This window comes from Convolutriloba macropyga, chromosome 5, assembly GCF_964194025.1.
Source record: "Convolutriloba macropyga chromosome 5, txConMacr16.3, whole genome shotgun sequence".
Taxonomy (NCBI): Eukaryota; Metazoa; Xenacoelomorpha; order Acoela; family Convolutidae; genus Convolutriloba; species Convolutriloba macropyga.
The window spans coordinates 35,003,094-35,020,148 of NC_134472.1; the positions used below are offsets into that span (position 1 = coordinate 35,003,094).

At 30.3% G+C, this 17,055-nt stretch overlaps 1 protein-coding gene across 1 annotated transcript in view; it reads left to right on the forward strand.

Moving 5' to 3' along the window:
- The window catches only part of LOC142340357 (uncharacterized), a 36,297-nt gene extending 20,260 nt beyond the window's left edge, over nucleotides 1–16,037 (forward strand). The window contains exon 5 of the mRNA XM_075390930.1: nucleotides 15,839–16,037. Coding sequence (XP_075247045.1) covers nucleotides 15,839–15,982 — 144 coding nt within the window. The 3' untranslated portion in view covers nucleotides 15,983–16,037. The remainder of the gene's footprint in view (nucleotides 1–15,838) is intronic.
- The last annotated feature ends 1,018 nt before the right edge of the window (nucleotides 16,038–17,055 follow it).

The window sequence follows — 17,055 nt, forward strand, 5'->3', positions numbered from 1 at the left end:
ACGAAATTTATAATTTCATCTCTAAAATTTTTATTGTTTTTATATAGATTATTTAAACACTCCCTACCGTTTTTGTTTAAATTACCAGTCTTGTTATTCATATATTCAATGTGAAAGAGCCTCCGGCCCTGGTTCCCCAACACGGACGAAGTTCCATCTGTGAAGCAGCTACGCTGATTTACTTCATCATCACTGATGGACAAAGTCTTATACACATAATTGAGTAATGTATTTGTTCTACTTAATAAGTTATTTGTACCCGATGCTACAAGTGCAGCAGTTTTTACTGTTGAATCAGGTTATATATAATTATATATCATCAAGCATGTACCCACAATTCTGCATTAGCATGATACTGTCTTTAAAACATCGGCTTTAATTGTTTCCTTAGTTAGAACTTCATCCTGGCTTTAACTACCTTTTGAAGTAGAAGTTTATTAAAGTAAAACTGATAATAATTTGTTTTAATAGTATTTCTATCTGTGGCATTAATCATTAGTGGTTTCATAAAATCTCTAAATTCACTTATCTCATCACTTTAAACTTTATCTTTCAAACAAAGAACTTTTGAGTCTAGGAAACCAACTCTTCATAGTTCTTTTTCTTCCAATAATAATAAAAGCCTTCTCATTCTCATTATATTTAATCATGCCATTACGAAGTTCAGAAGCTATTGCGTCAGTACAATTGTAATAGCTTTTATTTAATTCATCAATTATGCTATGAAAGTCATATTTACACCCATATGTTATACTAAAACTTTTAAATAGATCTGCCTCATTATAAGTTGTTAAATAAATAGTATCACATTTCATTCTTGCTGTTTTAGTTATCTGGGCTGGTTTATGACACATTACAATCATTTGAATTTTTTTATGTCTTCGCTCTGTAAAATAATAACCTATACCTTTATTTAACTTATCCCGCATATCATCAAGAACAATTACACTATCTTTGAATTGAGACATATTTCCTGATGTGATCATATTTATATCACACATATTGAAATCACTAAACGGCTTGCCAGTTTCTGGTTTTATCTAATCTCTTTCATCTTTAAATACCATGATTATGGACTTAAGATCTTCTTGCTGATCTGCGAAGCAGCTTCGCTGATACGACTTCAAATACTGCCCAACAAAATAAGTTTTTCCTGTACCAGTTCCACCATAAACAATAGTGTGTATTGGTGACTCTTCATATTCAAATCTAACTGTACTTCTGTTTGTAAATCCACCAACGCTTTTTTGTAGTTATGTGTATTCTTTTGGTATTGAATCATATAATAAAAAACAAAATAATTATGTAAAAAAATATAAAAACTGCACAACCCCTCTCCATTTTTTATCATCTAAATTGCTTATCTTCACTTTTGAAGAATTCAATAATAAATGTGGTATTGATAATAAAGCTATGAGCAATATCAGAATGGAAGATATAGGAAAATATATAAGTACAATACCAAAAGAAATAATAATGAGAGATCAGAAACCAGAAAAGATTCGTGATCCCAAATTCACCATTCTTGTAAATCTACATCCAACTGATAGTACACATTGGCTTTTATTTGTAAGAAGAGAAGGTGGCCCTATATACTGTTCGATAGTTTTGGTGTCGAGAATCCACCAATGTTCTTAGAAGAATATTCAGATCTAGGGTCGAATGAGAGAATACAACAATTTGACTAATCTTATTGTGGGGCTAATTGTTATAAATATGGTCAGTAGTATTGGTAAATGATTTAGAAAAAAGATTGCTCTTTATAATCTAATTAATCAAGGTAACTGTCCGGGAATGCAAAATGAGTGTTTATGTTTGGGTTGTAAAGTTGAAGATGAAAATCTAGTCGATGACAATGTAAATGTCAAGGGCAATGTCAATCAGTGAACCTGCTTCGCAGATGGCAATATCAATGACCATGTTAATGACAATTTTGAAAACATTGATAGTGAAGATGAAGTTGATATCTATCTACTTAGAGAAAGCCCCCAAAGGTAAAACCACTTTCATGCCGGGTATCTTTTTTCAGATTAATGTTAATGGAAGTCTACAATCATGGCTAGATGATGATAATATAATTGTCAATGCTATACTCACAGAAAGCTTCAGATGTGTAATAGATGGTCCTAGTGAATTTGGAAAACATTCTTATTGAAAAGTCTACTTTTGAATAGTATACAATTTGATAGGTTAGATATCATTGGGCCTCCTGGTGATCAAGATGAAGATTTCAAGAATAAAGACATAATTTTCTTAAAGAAATAAGAGATTTACCCTCTCCCGATAAACTGCCTAAAGATATAAAGAAACTAATGATGTTTGATGATAATGGGGGTAAGGAGCCAGTTATTAATGAATAGTTTTTTTAGAGGTAGACATAGTAATTGTAATGTGAAATATCTGAAACAAAATATATTCTAGGCAGAGAGACAGAACGTTAGAGAGAATTGTAATATATTTATTTTCTTTGAACAAAGAGGTAGAGCCACCAGGGCTATATATCATGATTTCTTTAATAAAGCAGAACTTAGATGATGATTTTCGTAGTTTATGTGAAAAAGTATGGGAAGAAACTTAAAAATTCATCGTCATTGATAAATCTATAAATAGAACAGAAATTTTATTGGTAAACTAAGAAATAATTGGGATTGGAGAGTATAATAATTTGATAACATTTATGATTAGGTCTATGACTAAGTATAAGTCTTAGACCTAATCTTAGACCTAAGTCTTAGTATGTGTCTATAAGTATGCCTAAGTCTAAGTAAAGGTCTAAGTGTATGTCTATGACTTAGTCTAAGTTTATGTCTATGACTCATTCTATGACTACGACTCTGGCTATGACTATGACTCTGACTAGGTCTAAGTCTAAGTCCATGACTTAGTCTAAGTCTAAATCAAATGTAAAGTAAAACTCATTACATCACCATTGAAGTCAATTGGTCTTTCATGCTAATCTTTAATATGAAATTCAATATATTCTATTCTATCCTTAGTTACATTTTGATATAAGATATTAGTTGGTATAATATTTGTCAAGTAACCCGGTGGTTTTACCCAGTAAAAGTATATAGTATCTCTGTGTTATTACCATTATCTTTAAAACCAGATATAATATTACAGTGAATGTTAATCGTACTAAAACCCATAGTATCAATAATATTTTGAGATGTATATTTGCCTGATTTATAAAGTATTTTTTTAATTGCTAGCAATGACGCTATTGAGATTTCTACGTCACAGTTAAGTGCAACTTGTTTTATTTCCATTTTACATTTCGTAGTAATTTTATCAGGTTCCATATTAACATTACCCTCAGTTTCTTCGTTTGTTATTTCTGCTATTTCATTTAATTCATATGCATCTGGTGTAATAGTTGAATATAACAATGGGATTCCTTTATAATAATAATTAAGAACAAATGTAATGTTCGAGTCAGTGCTATTGATATTGTTAGAGATAAGGGGTTCTAACAAAGCAAAGTCATCATCTAAACCGTACCGGCATATAAGAATTGATTATTCCTTCTATTCACATTAAACACCGAGTTATAAACCGATAATCTAATTAAACCTAATTTTGCTGTATTAATTATAGGTTCACTACAGTTAAACTTTTCTGTTGACTTTATCATTCTAAAGTTAATTGTGTGTTCTTCGTTTCTTGTAGTTAGAGTTTCATGTATCTTTTGTAGTTCATATAAGATTAAATTGTCTGTCAATTTTATTGTTCAAATATTGCTATACTTATAGTTAAATCTATAGTTATGGTTGTAGTTAGTTATACATTTTGTGTTATACATTTTTTGACTCATAAAAATGGACTTTAATTTGTATATAACTTATGGTTACAATAAACATTGACACAAAAACAATATTATAAAATATAAACCACATAGTCTAGCAACAATGATTACGGTTAATACTAATATTATTATCCTTCGCATTAGAGAAGAAAATCATTTAAATATACACGATTCATATCTAGAGATAGAGTTTGTTCTATCAGATAACGCTGGTGGTGTATTTGCTATTAATGCCAACATCAGATTAGTTAATTATGGTATGATGGCATTATTTAGTTCAGTTAAGCTTGAAATTAGTGGTGGTAGGACTATTGAATATATACATCATTGTCGACTTAATCTATTGATATATAAGTTATTAACTAGTATTGGCGATGAATATGAGTGCGGTTTTGTTAGAAATCAAGGTAATAGAGATACTCAACTTAAAGGTGTTCATATTGCTGCAGAACGAGGTCATATGTATATGATGGTTAAGATGAGTGATCTATTTGGGTTTGTGAATGATTTAGAGAAGATTATATATAGGTTAGGATTTAAACTAATATTAAAAAGATATAATAATGGTAGAGCTCTATTTAGAGTTAATACTGCTGCTGATGCACAAGCTAATGATAGTAATATAGAAATTAGAGATATATTGTGGTGTATACCTAGTATTTATCCTAGTAATTATATTAGAATTATTGTACAGAAAGGATTAAATAAAAAGAATAATTTTGATTTTTGTTTTTATGAAAGAAAGACATTTTTAAAGAATTTGCTCAATGCTTATAACTTCTTATTTGATTTAGGTGTAGAAAGTGGTATGGAAAGAACACAATTTCAATTAATTGGTTTTGAAAATAAAAATGAACAAACTCATGATGCAAATACATTTGATATTATGAATGTTACTGAATGTTATTGTAATATTTGTAGTGAATTTTATTTAAAGAGATTGTTAATTTTAATAAAGATTGTAATGGACTACCTCATAATATTATACCGTATATAAACCATAGAACATTCAAAAGTAGTTATAGAATATATGTATTTGATACTAAATATCGAAATGATCATATAGGCCCACAACCAATACAACTTAATTTTAAATTTAGTGTTGCAATGGCAGATGTTATATGTCATGCATTAGTATTAACTAAAAAAGTTAATAGCGTGAATAGTGATGATAATAAGATGGTTGATAATATATCTTAGTTATATCTAATAGTATAAGTATGGATAAAGTTATATAGTTAATAATAATAACATAGTTATAGTTCTAGCTCTAGTCAATGTCAAACTATTTCCTAATAGTCTTAACAAAATCTTTAGCAAAAAAAATATCTAGTTTCCTTTTATTCTCCAGAGACAGTCCTTTAGCTTCAAACTTTGTTTCGGGATTAGGCTTAGTCTTAGCCTTAGGTAATGGTTGGGGTTTACTCTAAGCTAATGATGTTACAACAAAGGGATTATACTTTTTTACTTCTATTATTTTATATATATAGAAATATGATCAACTTTAATAAGTTTAAAACTAATTCATATTGTGTTGGCTGTAGATATTATAGTGGTAGGAATAATATTCGAGGGTTTGTCACAGCTAAAGGAACTAAGACGTCAAAGGGATCCAGTGCAATGTGTAGAAAAAAAAGTCAATGACTGTGAGTGATGCAATAATAGAAGCTGGGGTATTGAAGGATTTCTTTAAAAGTGTTGGCAAAGCAACAGTTAACCTTGAAAGAAAGTTTCTAATAATCCAGTTAGAGCATTAGAAATAGCAAATAAAATAGGAAGTGCAGCTGTAAGTAGAAACCCAGGAGCTGTTTTATCAGGCACACCTGATTTTTTAAATTTGCAACTAATGGTGAAGGTATAAAAGTAGTACAGAAAATAAGTCTTTTATTTAGGTACAAACAAAAAAAATAAATAATAATAGAGTTAATATCTATCATTATAGCTATGGGTATAACTACGATTAGATATATCTAATGGTAAACATTAATACTAATATTGTTAATACAAAACATACTATTATAACTAAACAATAATAACTTTGGTTAAAAAAATACTCAATTTACTCTTCTTATCCTTCTTATATTCTTCATATACCTTAATTAATTCTTTATACTCATCATTATTTTTTATTACCATTCATTGATTTTGTATATAGTTTATTATACTTGTCACTAAACTGTTTACTTAAAATATGCAATTGTGAATACTTTATAAATTTATTTGTTATTTTAGTTTTAAATGTTTTTGATAATGAAACACAAACAGTGGCTGTAGCAAAAGCTGTAGGTATAGAATAAGGCAAGCCTATACCCGTTATTGCGACTGATGTTCATGTTGCAGTTGTTGCTATTGATGATAATAGTATTTCTGTTATCTCAGCTACGTTAATATAAATTTTTTATCTATTTTACTTCCTATTAAGTTTTTTAGCTTCGGTTTCATAATAACTTCTAATATCTTTTATAATGGTTATATTATTAAATTCACTATTCGCCAGGATTTTATCATTGACGTATTGCTCTGAGAAGGAGGTGATCCGCGAAGCGGCTTCGCTGATGTTGGGATAAAGTAAGGGTGCACTGGGTTTAGTTTCGCCCATTTACAATAACTAAAATAACTCTCAATCTCTTTCAATATATCTTCATGATTAAAATCATAATGCATCTCTAGTCTTGATTTTTCTTTGTTGTCTTTTAGCTTACTTTCTAATAATTTAGCTAGTACTATTGTCTTTTTAATCTTTACCAGGGCTTCATTAACAGAAGAATTAGTGTTTTTCTTAACTTCTTTAATATCTTAGACCAGTAGTGAACTTATCATCTAGATGAAAATTTGGTTTTGAAAAAAATAATGAACAAACTCATGATGCAAGTACATTTGCTATAATGAATGTTACTGAATGTTATTGTAATATTTGTAGTGAATTTTATTTAAAGAGACTGTTAATTTTAAAAGAGATTTTAATGGATTACCTCATAATATTATACCGTATATAAATCATAGAACATTCAAAATTAGTTATAAAATATATGTATTTGATACTAAACATCGAAATGATCATATAGGCCCACAACCAATACAACTTAATTTTAAATTTAGTGTTGCAATGGCAGATGTTATATGTCATGCATTAGTATTAACTAAAAAAGTTAATAGCGTGAATAGTGATGATAATAAGATGGTTGATAGTATATCTTAGTTATATCTAATAGTATAAGTATAGACAAAGTTATATAGTTAATAATAAAAACATAGTTATAGTTCTAGCTCTAGTCAATGTCAAACTATTTCCTAGTAGTCTGTCTTAACAAAATCTTTAGCATAAATATTATCTAGTTTCCTTTTATTCTCCAGAGACAGTCCTTTAGCTTCAAACTTAGTTTCGGGATTAGGCTTAGTCTTAGCCTTAGGTAATGGTTGGGGTTTACTCTAAGCTAATGATTTTACAACGAAGGGATTATAGTTTTTTACTTCCATTATTTTTTATATATCGAAACAAGATCAACTCTAATAAGTTTAAAACTAATTCATTTTGTGTTGGTTGTAGACATTATAGTGGTAGGAATAATTTTTGAAGGTTTGTCACAACTTAAGGAACTAAGACGTTAAAGGGATCCTGTGCTATGTGTAGAAAAGATCAGTCAATGACTCTGAGTGATGCAACAATAGAAGCTGAGGTATTGAAGGATTTCTTTAAAAGTGTTGGTAGAGCAACAGTCAACTTTGGAAATAAGGTTGCTAATAATCCAGTAAGAGCATTAGAAATAGCAAGTAAAATAGGAAGTGCAGCTGCAAGTAGAATCCCTGGAGCCGTTTCATCAGCCACACCTGATTTAATTAATTTATAACTAATGGCGAAGGTATAAAAGTAGTACAGAAAGGTAGAGCATTGTAATTAGGTACAAACAAAAAAAGTAAATAATATTAAAATTTGACAATATTATTTTAGAGTGTAAATAAACGATAACTATGATTATAGCTATGGGTATAACTATGACTAGATATATCTAATGGTAAGCATTAATACTAATATTGTTATTACAAAACATACTTTTATAACTAAACACTAATAACTTTAGTTAATAAAATACTCAATTGACTTTTTTTATCCCTCTTACATTCTTCATATACCTTAATAAATTCATTATACTCATCATTATTATTTTATTACCATTCATTGAGTTTGTATATAGTTTTTTATATTTGTCAGTAAACTGTTTACTTAAAATATGCATTTGTGAATACTTTAAAATTTTAGTTCTCTTTTTAGTTTTAATGGTTTTTGATAATGAACCACAAACAGTGGCTGTAGCAAAAGCTGTAGGTATAGAATAAGGCAAGCCTATACCCGTTATTGCAACTGATGTTCATGTTGCAGTTGTTGCTATTGATGATAATAGTATTTCTGTTATATCAGCTACGTTAATATAATTTTTATCTTCTTATTTAACTTATCTATTTAACTTCTTATTATAGTTATTAGCTTCAGTTTCATAATATTTTCTAATATCTTTTATAATGGTTTTATTATTATTAAATTCACTATTAGCCAGGATTTTATCATTGACGTATTGTTTTGAGAAGGAGGTGATCCGCAAAGTGGCTTCGCTGATCTTGGGATAAAGTAAGGGTGCACTGGGTTTAGTTTCGTCCATTTACAATAACTAAAATAACTCTCAATCTCTTTCATTATATCCTCATGATTAAAATCATACTGCATGTCTAGTCTTGCTTTTTCTTGGTTGTCTTTTAGCTTACTTTCTAATAATTTAGCTATTGTACTACTGTCTTTTTAATCTTTATAAGGGCTTCATTGACAGCAGAATTAGTGTTTTTTTAACTTCTTCAATATCTCTTAGACCAGTAGTGAACATATCATCTAGGTGAAAGTTAGTAATAATCTGATTAAACTTATTTTTATCAATCTCTAGTTTTGATTGAATGCACTTAGTGATTGTATCACCAGCAACTTTATCACAAAAATTAACAGTATTTGGAACTTCAATTGCTGATTTAATAAACTAATTGTTAGTTCTTTATTAACCTGTTTTTTGTTTAGTTGTAAGTTTTAAGTTGTAACTTTTTTAAGGTCACCCTTTCTTAGTTCAGTTATATTTTTACTTAAAATGTCTACTTTATTAGAAGAGTTTAATAAGTTATTGTCACAATACTCTTTATTAACAACATCTTTTTCTTTCACGAGTGGGTGTAATTTTATAGGTATCTTTCATGTCAATATTATCGTGATCTTCTAAGAATAAATGACGGGCCTTATTTGTTTTTAGATTATTGGTTATTGCTGATGCAAGAAGTGGGTTTCCCGATTGTTGTTTAGCCTGATTGAATCTTTTTTTTTGACACCTTTGTATTTGTTTACAGAAAGAACTTATCTGCGAAGCAGGCTCCCTGATCTACTTCGTAGCTGACCGAAGGTCAATATTTAATGATTCCAAAACCTTATTAGTAGATTCAAAATCAAACTCGGAAATTAATAGTTCCTGTTCATAATATTTACCTTCTATTATATCTCCATTCATATCTCCCATTTTTTATGTTGTTGGTCGGGTTTTTGAAACTTCATTAACTTTAAACAATTCTCTATTCCAGTTAAAAGTGTGTCCTTTAGAGAAAGTGTTGCGTTTGTCAGCATTCCTGACATAATCGCTGGCTTTAAGTTTTGTTTTAATCTTAGTAGAGGTAGATATAATATATCTAACTTTATCGGGATTATTGGAAGCATCAACAGGTGTCATATTAACTGTTGAATAAACGTTATTATTATATGTTGCAACATCATCATTTAATATATTTACCCAATTATCATCACCATTGATGAACATTGGTTTATTAATAATGTGTAAAAATGTTCTAATAAATATGACTATGAATACGGCCTTTAAATTACTATAATTTGAATGTAGTTCTGTCTCATATTCTTTAAGTAAAAGTTTATAATTTTTATTGTAAAACTCACTACCTCTATCTACCCATAACTTTTCTGGTTTTCGTCCTTCTGATAGGATTTTCTAAAACAAATAATTATAGATGAAGCAGATTTATTCTTCAATGGAATAGCCCATGCATATTTTGTGAATATATCTATATCTATTTTTATAAACTCATAATGTTTATTGTATTTACTTACAGATGACATATCAATTAAATCAGCTGACCACCAAGTTTCATTTTTTATATAATGGTATTATTCTTTCTCTTCTAAACATTGTGATCTGAGGACTGAATACTTCTTTAGCTAGTAGTTGCTGTTTTTAACCGTTATTTATTTTCCATAATTAAAAACAAAATTATCTAGTTGTTCTTGATTAATAGTCTTCATAGATAAGAGTTGTTTAGATATCTTTAACATCTCATCATATAACCCATCATGACCGACTTTTGTTTCTAGTACAAGTAATTCTAATCTTTTTTTAAGTTATTTGGGTTCACTTTGTTAGGACCACTAGCTTCTATTTGTTTATCAGTCTCGTAATCAGTTTCTTCCTCTTCTTCTTCCTCTACTACTGCCTCATGTTCATAATCACTAGTGTCACGTTGATATTTTTCATCTTCACTGGAGGTCGGCATTGATAGAGCCTGAGAAGTGGGTTCACTGATACTAGCAAACATTCCTTTTATAAGTTTTGATCTATTACGTTTTGTATCTCCTCTTTGTTTGTTTATAACAAATATCCTATAGAAATTGTTTTATTTTGTTTTCATCACCTTTTATGTCTCTTTCGGTTACATCTTTATTAGTAATAAACACAAAGAAGCCCTTTGAAAATTCCTTGAATTTGCCTTTCAGTTTTATACCATCCGGCACCAGAGATACATATATACCATTTATTTTCAGGTTGTTCGAATTTGGATCTACTGATATTATTTTGAATTGTTTATTTGTTTTTTTACCATTAGTAGCAAATTATCAATCACATCATTGTCTATTAAATGTTTTGCCTCTATCATCTTTTAATTTCACAGGTGGTTCGGTTGTGGGTGTTAAGAGAGCAGCTCGCTCATCAAGAAAGCTGTTTTGTTGTTGGTGCCTCAAAACTCTTTAAAGCATTACTATTACTGTCTATTGCTGCTAAAGTTTTGTTTTGAAGAGCTTGCATTGTTTCACCATGGGCCCACTATGCTTCGCTATTAGTATTTAAAGCTTTGGGTTGAAGGATCAAATAACACTTCTATGTCACCATAATATTCTTGTTGTTTTCTTTTATCTTCTAATCTATTTCTTTTGTTTTGTTTTTTTCTAGACTGTTTATTGTTATATGTTTATCTAGCATAGTCATTCTTTGTAGCTCATTATATAGTTTAATTGCAGCTTTAATTAACTCTTCAGCATCATTAATGGTTAGTTCTAGAATATTATTAGTTAGTTGGTCTTTGTCTAAATCAAACAATGCAACATTAATTTTTTTTACTAGATCTCTTATGAATGGATATAGATACTCATCATGAAGATATATTTTAATTTTAGCTACATAAAATCTTCTATCATAAAATGTGTTTAGATTGATCCTACTTGTTTTTGTTGTTGTCGATATATCACCAATTTTCTGTATTCTACATTCATCTACAGTTCACTGTGTGTTATACATTATTGCTTTATGATACTCGTCATGTTTAGCATTGTTGCAATTCTTTATTCCTTTCTCTTTAGTTTTGTTTGGGCAATCTTTAAAGCTGTATGTCTTTGGTGACAGGGCTATAAACTCTTCTATCATTCTACTTCACAATTCATGTTTGAATTTGCCGGGGACAATATTATTAGTTTTGATTGGTGCTTCTAGATTGGACAGATCCATGTGTTTATCAGGGACCTTACCATCACTAAAGCTTAGAACGAAACTGTTAGTATCCATATAATACAGCTGTAAACCTTTCAGAGATGGTAAAAGAATATTATGGAATACATCATACATGTGTAATTTACTTAATTCTAATATAGTAACACATTCATATGTTGGAGAATCATATTATATTTTTTTTGATATATTCGATTTGCCTATAATCCTTCGGTCTAGTTATATTCTTAAACGTTGGTTTTCTTATATTTCTCATTATCTTTTCTTCATCGTGTAAGAACTTACTTTGAAGGAAGTGTCGAGAATTCATGCATATTCTTCCATATAGTGAGTTGTTCATTAATTTCCTTACATATTTTTCCGCTTCAGTTTCAGCTGTTGCTCTTTTATTAGTATTGTTTTGAATATAGTCTCTGAATATGTAATCTTGTTTAAATTTAATCACTCTATGAAATTTATTTACTTTTAACTCGCCCTACCTGTCTCTCTTGACAGAGCCTAATTCATCATCATTTATCTTTCTTTTATTAAGCAGAAATGCTAGTTGCTATGTTCTCTCTATGCATTTATTAGTATAATTATTATTGCAAACTATATAGCAACCATGATCACTATCATCTGGATTATTTAATATAGTATCAACGAACCCACTTAGCGGATATAGAGATGTGTCAGAGTACTCAAAGTCCTAACAAGGTAGTTTTTGCATCATTTCACAGCCGTATAGGTTGTTTGCATCTATATACGCGATGGTTTTTTTACTATGATTTTTATATCTATCAACCATTGTACCACATATACCACCTCTCTTTGCTTCAGCGAAATCATCTAGCATTTATTTATCTGGTAATGTATCTAATGTAACACCACTTGACATTAACCAACAACCAGAACTATAACCCGAGAGACTTACATATTGTAGATGGTTGAGACTGAATTCTTTCATACTTGATTTAACATTTTAGTTCATGCAGAAGTCTAATTTTTCCACATCGTTCTGTGAATACTCTATAGTTAGATCTTTACCAGTTATATGGCTGTTGTCCTTATTAAAGATAACGATTTGTTCTTGTGTTGTTAATTTATTAGATAGTGAGGATTTGAAATCCTCTATATTTAGATTACCTATAATTTAATTGTAGGTGTCTTAACGAAAGATTTAATATAGTGTTTTAGTTTTACAATGATATATCTTTGCCATTTGATCTAGAGGCATAGCTAAGAAGTTATAACTATCTAAGAATTTAATACAACCAATACTAATCATCTTAGACTTACCAGGAGCTAGTGGCATGATCTGCACTTTTCTTTTTCATTATTTTGCTTAAAGAGCTCACTATATAGTAGATTGAAATCCTAACCAGAGCTATTGTGGAAAATGAGATAATTTATCTTCATTATTAAATATCATTTGTTTGTTGCGCTTGAAATTATTCTCTGTTTTTATATCTAATAGATCGCTAACAAATCTTTTGATACAGTCCAAACCAAAGTATTGTTTTAAAGCACCTTGCCAGATTTAACCCACACTTATTGGTTTGCGTTCGGCTATTATATATTTACAGTTGATAGTTGTGACATCAATGACGAAACATTCTATATCAGCGGTTATAACATTTTCAATATTCTGACGTTTATGTATATTTATAAAAGTAAAATGTTCTTTCTTAGGACAAACAATCTCTGGTTGGAAAGAGTGGCTACATTCGTGTTTGTCATATTTAATTTGAGAGTTAAATCAATATGTACATCTATCACAGTAATAGAATTTGTGTTGACTCTTATTCGGTCTTTCTATCAAGTTTTCTATATTTTCTATTTTCTATTCTGACATCTTTTCTTTTTTTATCGAAATAATCCACTGGTTTAAACAATTCTACTTTGCCCTCACCACGAGGTGTGTATATTTAAATATTAACATTGTACAATTTCTGTATTCTTAATATATAAGCAAAGTCATTTTCATGTTGTTGTCGTGGTTGAATTAGATTTTATACATATTTAATCTCACGTGTCGCATTGTCCATACCGGGATGTAGCCAAGCAGTAATAATTAGTTGTAAGCAGTCGTATTTGGATTTGCGTATATTTAATATTGGTTTAGAGTTTTTGAGATTGGGGGTAAATCTACATAAATACCAATAGATGCTGTGGTCAGTTCAATATTTCTCTGATTACTTCTTAATCCAATAGACTCTAAGTCATAGCCATAACCCTTGTAAATTTTTTTTTCAAAGTTTAGCCATTGTGCGAAGTCTCCATTTTCATATATTGCGTTATTAAAAATATAGTAAGTGTTGAAGAATGTTTTTGTGATCTTAACTTCATCTTTGGTTCTCTTCTGGTACTCAAACTTGGCTGTGATCTTATATTTAAAACTCCTTACCTTTCTAAACTGCTAACAGTTTTTAATTTCTTCTAAAGAGTTATTAACAGCTTCATCTATATCTTCAATGTAATTCCCACTTTTATCAGTAGTATAAAACTCTTTTATGTTCTGGCTATAGTTTATGGCGAAGTATTCTATGTTTTCTAGATAATTACGATTATGACTATATGAGTGATTAGTTAGGGCTAATTTATTTCTAAAATCCGCATGACATTCTGTACATTCATTCTTAATTCCAGAGTAAATACTGTCTTTGGTTTTAGTTTTAGGTTTAGTGATGGTTTAGTTTTAATAATATCTTTAGTGTTAACTTTAGGTTGGGGGACCAGGGGCGAAGCCCTTTTAGTTTGATTTTAGGTCTGAGGAAGTAACAATCAATCAAGTAACAAGGAATAAATCAATGCTTTAAATCAATGTTTCCTTGTTTCAAATGCCAAATCACTAATACAATAAAAATTTACGCTTTCTACTTTAGACAACTTTATTTTTTTAGGACAAAAATTCATTTTTGAAATTATATAAATTAAAAATCTCTGAATCAGTAAAATGTGTTAGTTGTAAAGATAAATCTTGGAGAAGGTGTTGTGATAAACATTTAGATAGTTTATTTGAAAGTTATATCTGTAAAAGTTTCCTTAAGGAAAGACATTATATTAATCATATGAAAATACATTATAATGATCCTAATCTATATATAACTTGTATTAAGTGTGATGTAAATCAACATATCAGCGGATGTAGATTTAAAAATTTTAAGTGTAGATTATTTATTTATCTGCTTAGATATAGATATAAACATACCAGAGATAGATTCAGGGAAAATTTCGAAAAATTTAACATAGAAGTTAAGCTGCTCTTTTTGTGCAAGTTATCCACCATATTATTCATCAATTTTCGCAAGTTGGTTTTACGTGCTTGTTACACTGGAAAAAAACACTAATCACTGTGTTTCCACCGATCTCACTGTTTTTGACTGTATAACCAGAACAGTGTGTCCCATATACAGTCTCAAAACAGGGGTCATCTTTTTAAGGACTGTGAATTTGGTTTTTTATTTTACTTAGTTTTATAGTAATTCATCAAATCGGGGGACGTTCACAGGAGTCAGTGAGGAAGGAACCCCAAACCTTCCGTTCGCTAAAGCAACTTAACTGGACTCGTTGATCTAACCACTACGCCAAGTGAGACAGGAAGTTTTAGTTTTAGATTGATTAAATATTGATTAGAGAACATATGAAAATTTTTGTTTCTTAGTATTTTTTTTCAATTTTGTAGTTCGAGTTTTTTTGCAAGCTGGTTTACGTACTTTTTACACGGTCTCTCTAGTTACACTAGTATCTGGGATACGTCCACCGGAGTCGGTGGGGATAGAACCCGAGCTATCCGTCTGATAATGGATAATCACCAGCTTAACTCGGTACTAGTGGATTGCACTAAGTGAGACAGGAAATGATAGATTTTGGGGAATATAAAGGGAAATATAGTGGATAAAACAAAGGAAATGAAGTAATGTGTATATGGCTGCCTGTAGTAGTGGATAATACGGGGGTTACAGTCGACAGATCGATTTGGCCCATTTCTCCGAAGTCGTGAGGGGAATGGGCCAAATCGGGCTGGTGGTTGCAACCCCCGTTTTATCCACTACTGCCGTAAAATGTTTTCAATTTAATTTGTCTCGAAAGATTTTCTAATTGGCCTTTTTTTCAGTGTACGGACACTTTTTCGAGCAGATCGATTTGCGGAATTTGTTCGAGAAATATCAGTTTTCTAACTAATTTTTGCCCTTCTTCTTTTTATATTTGGGAGTTAACACGGCCTTGTTTTGTTGAGCAGATAGCAAGTGGATCTCGACCTCCATGGTACACCTTTTTGGGTGCATCTCTGATTGCATCTTCTGTGTTGATTGTGTCATACACAAAATGGAAAGATTCAACCCAGACAGAAGTGCATCTTCATATGACGGACAACAACCAATGACACCAAAAATATCAAATTCAGTTCCAATATTAATACCTCAACATCAAATATTGAGGACGACATGCAATTAACAAATTTGTAAGTCAATTTTGAAGGCCTCAATGGAAAAAATAGTTAATCCGATCTTTCTTAATAGAGGCGAAGCGATAGCCGCTACCTGACTTCTTGGAATTCTACTTTTAAGTTAATTGCGTGACTTACCTCACTTAGAAAATGACTCCCGAACTCGCTTAATGAGCTTTAAATTTTATGAACATTTACTAACTATAGGTCAATGGTGTGCATCTAAGAAGTACCAAACGTATACGCCCTAGTTCTTGAATATTAATTGAGTTTTTGATTTCGAGTATTAATTTTGAAAAAGCGCCATTAGGGCTTTTTCCTTATAGAGCGTATGTGTCTCATAAAAGTGGCAGTCCGAATCTAACCAAAAAGTCTAGTGGTCTATTAAATGACTGGTGGTCAATCTGGCTATCTTACCTCTTGAGTTGTTTTCGATTCATGGAAGGTCACACGCGTGTATCGCGGCTGTTTTCCGGCAATCTGTCGGCTATGTTTATAATTTGGTGTGATATAAGTTGTTAAAACAAATATCAGACGCATTATTGGATAAAGTACAATTACCACATTATGGAGGCTAAAAATAGATGCATTAATCATCATTTTTCGACATTTAGTAGTATTCAGGAAGTCACATGAAACAAGTATTTTCAAATGTTATATTAACTCCCTTTTCTGTTCTGACTTCAATCTACAAGATTTGAACTAACAGCATGCTGGAGACATTATGATGAAGTTCTGATGTTATGGTTCAGGATTGGGAATATGATAAATCAGTACTGATATACTATGGAACATCGGCCCTAGTACGAAAAGAACGTAATTCGACTCCTCCAACCGCTTTATGGGTAAATTAACACTCGTTCAGAGGAACCTTAGAATGTTCAAAACATTGTCCGACAGCGAAATCAATCTGGGGCACCCGTTCTAATCTATTTTATTAAATGTAAGTCGCACTTGAGCGCAAGGTTTAACAACGCTCCTATCTCCACATATTTTAATTGTCCTTAACC